Source organism: Nanorana parkeri, unplaced genomic scaffold (genome assembly GCF_000935625.1).
Source record: "Nanorana parkeri isolate BGI_ZX_2015 unplaced genomic scaffold, ASM93562v1 scaffold4263, whole genome shotgun sequence".
In the NCBI taxonomy this organism is placed as follows: Eukaryota; Metazoa; Chordata; class Amphibia; order Anura; family Dicroglossidae; genus Nanorana; species Nanorana parkeri.
In genome coordinates, this window is record NW_017310527.1 from 15,615 (window position 1) to 17,008 (window position 1,394).

General features: G+C 62.0%; 2 protein-coding genes across 2 annotated transcripts in view; one reads left to right on the plus strand and one right to left on the minus strand.

Moving 5' to 3' along the window:
• The window catches only part of AARSD1 (alanyl-tRNA synthetase domain containing 1), a 1,260-nt gene extending 429 nt beyond the window's left edge, over positions 1-831 (minus strand). Inside the window, exon 1 of the mRNA XM_018575616.1 lies at positions 7-831. Within this exon, the coding sequence (XP_018431118.1) occupies positions 7-822 (816 nt within the window). The 5' untranslated portion in view covers positions 823-831. The remainder of the gene's footprint in view (positions 1-6) is intronic.
• Positions 1-1,394, plus strand: part of LOC108803817 (protein ABHD1-like) — a gene marked incomplete at its 5' end in the record, with an annotated part of 10,977 nt that overhangs the window by 8,443 nt on the left and 1,140 nt on the right. The gene's annotated exons all lie outside the window — the stretch shown is intronic.

Below are 1,394 nucleotides of genomic sequence, written 5' to 3' on the forward strand. Positions count from 1 at the left end.
GTCCACGTGCTGCTCGGGGCCGCTCTTCAGCAGCGCGGTCAGGGAGCGCTGCGCGCCGTAGCTGCGGCCGGCGTATTGGAGGAGGCGTCCGCCGGCCATGAATAGAAGGTTGGTCTTGTTCTTCTTCCCCTTCTCCGTCCCCAGGATCTTCACCGCCTGGAGGTCGCTCAGGTTGGCCACGTGAGTGCCGCAGCACATGTTGGCGTCCACGCCCTCCATGTCGATGATGCGCACCGGCCCGGCGTGGTCGTCCGGCAGACCTCGGCTCCTCACCTGCTCAAACTCGGGGTCGTCGGTGCCGATGATCCTCACGGTGACCGGAACTCGCCGACGGATCAGGCGGTTGGCTTCTTCCTCGATGGCGCCGGCCTGCTGAGCGCTCACCGCCGCCGCGTCCAGCTCTATGGTGCTCCTCCCCCCGCGGCTCAGCTCCCAGGAAGTCGTCTTGTAGCCGTAGAGGGAGTCGGCGATGGCGGTGATCAGGTGCTGACCCGAGTGTTGCTGCATGTGGTCAAAGCGCCGCTGCCAGTCCACCTTCACCAGCACCCGGGCCCCCGGCTCCAGAGGAGAGGTGACGAAATGGACGGCCTCGGGGCCCCGGCGAGTGACGCGCAGCACAGGAGTCTCCCCGATGGTTCCTCTGTCGTCAGGCTGCCCCCCCCCTTCCGGGAAGAGCACCGTGTCAGTCAGAGTGACATTGTATCCAGACAGAGTCTCCTTCCTTCCGCCGCCATTGTCAGTGTGCAGCTGGGCCGGGGTGCAGGAGACAACCTCTGCGGAGAGCTCGGTGGCATAGCTGTCCTCCTGGCAGTAGAAGGCCATGGCACCCCTCAGCAGTCCCGGTGTTGTCACCCCTCAGCAGTCCCGGTGTTGTCACTCACAAACAGCGTCCACCACCAGACACACGGACCGTACAGGCGCACAATGATGATGTCACTCAGCTCTCTGATTGGCTGCAGGCTTGGTCTGGGAGGAGCCAGTCATTAACTCCTTCCCTCCCTGCTGATCTGTGTCTGAGCTCTGATATCGGAGGGAAGATACAAAGTAGCCAAATGTATCCACTGAGCACTTCCTGTAACCCTTTCCTCCCCCAACCTGGCCGCACCCATTAACCCTTTCCTGCACCTCCCCCACTGTGTGTGACGTTTAACCCTTCCCTCCGTGCGTGCGACATTTCACCCCTTCCTCCCTGTGTGCAACGTCTAACCCTTCCCTCCCTGTGTGCGATGGTTTAACCCCTCCCTCCCTGTGTGCGACGTTTAACCCTTCCCTCCCTGTGTGCAACGTCTAACCCTTCCCTCCCTGTGTGCGATGGTTTAACCCTTCCCTCCCTGTGTGCGACGTTTAACCCTTCCCTCCCTGTGTGCGACGTTTAACCTTTCCCTCCCTGTGTG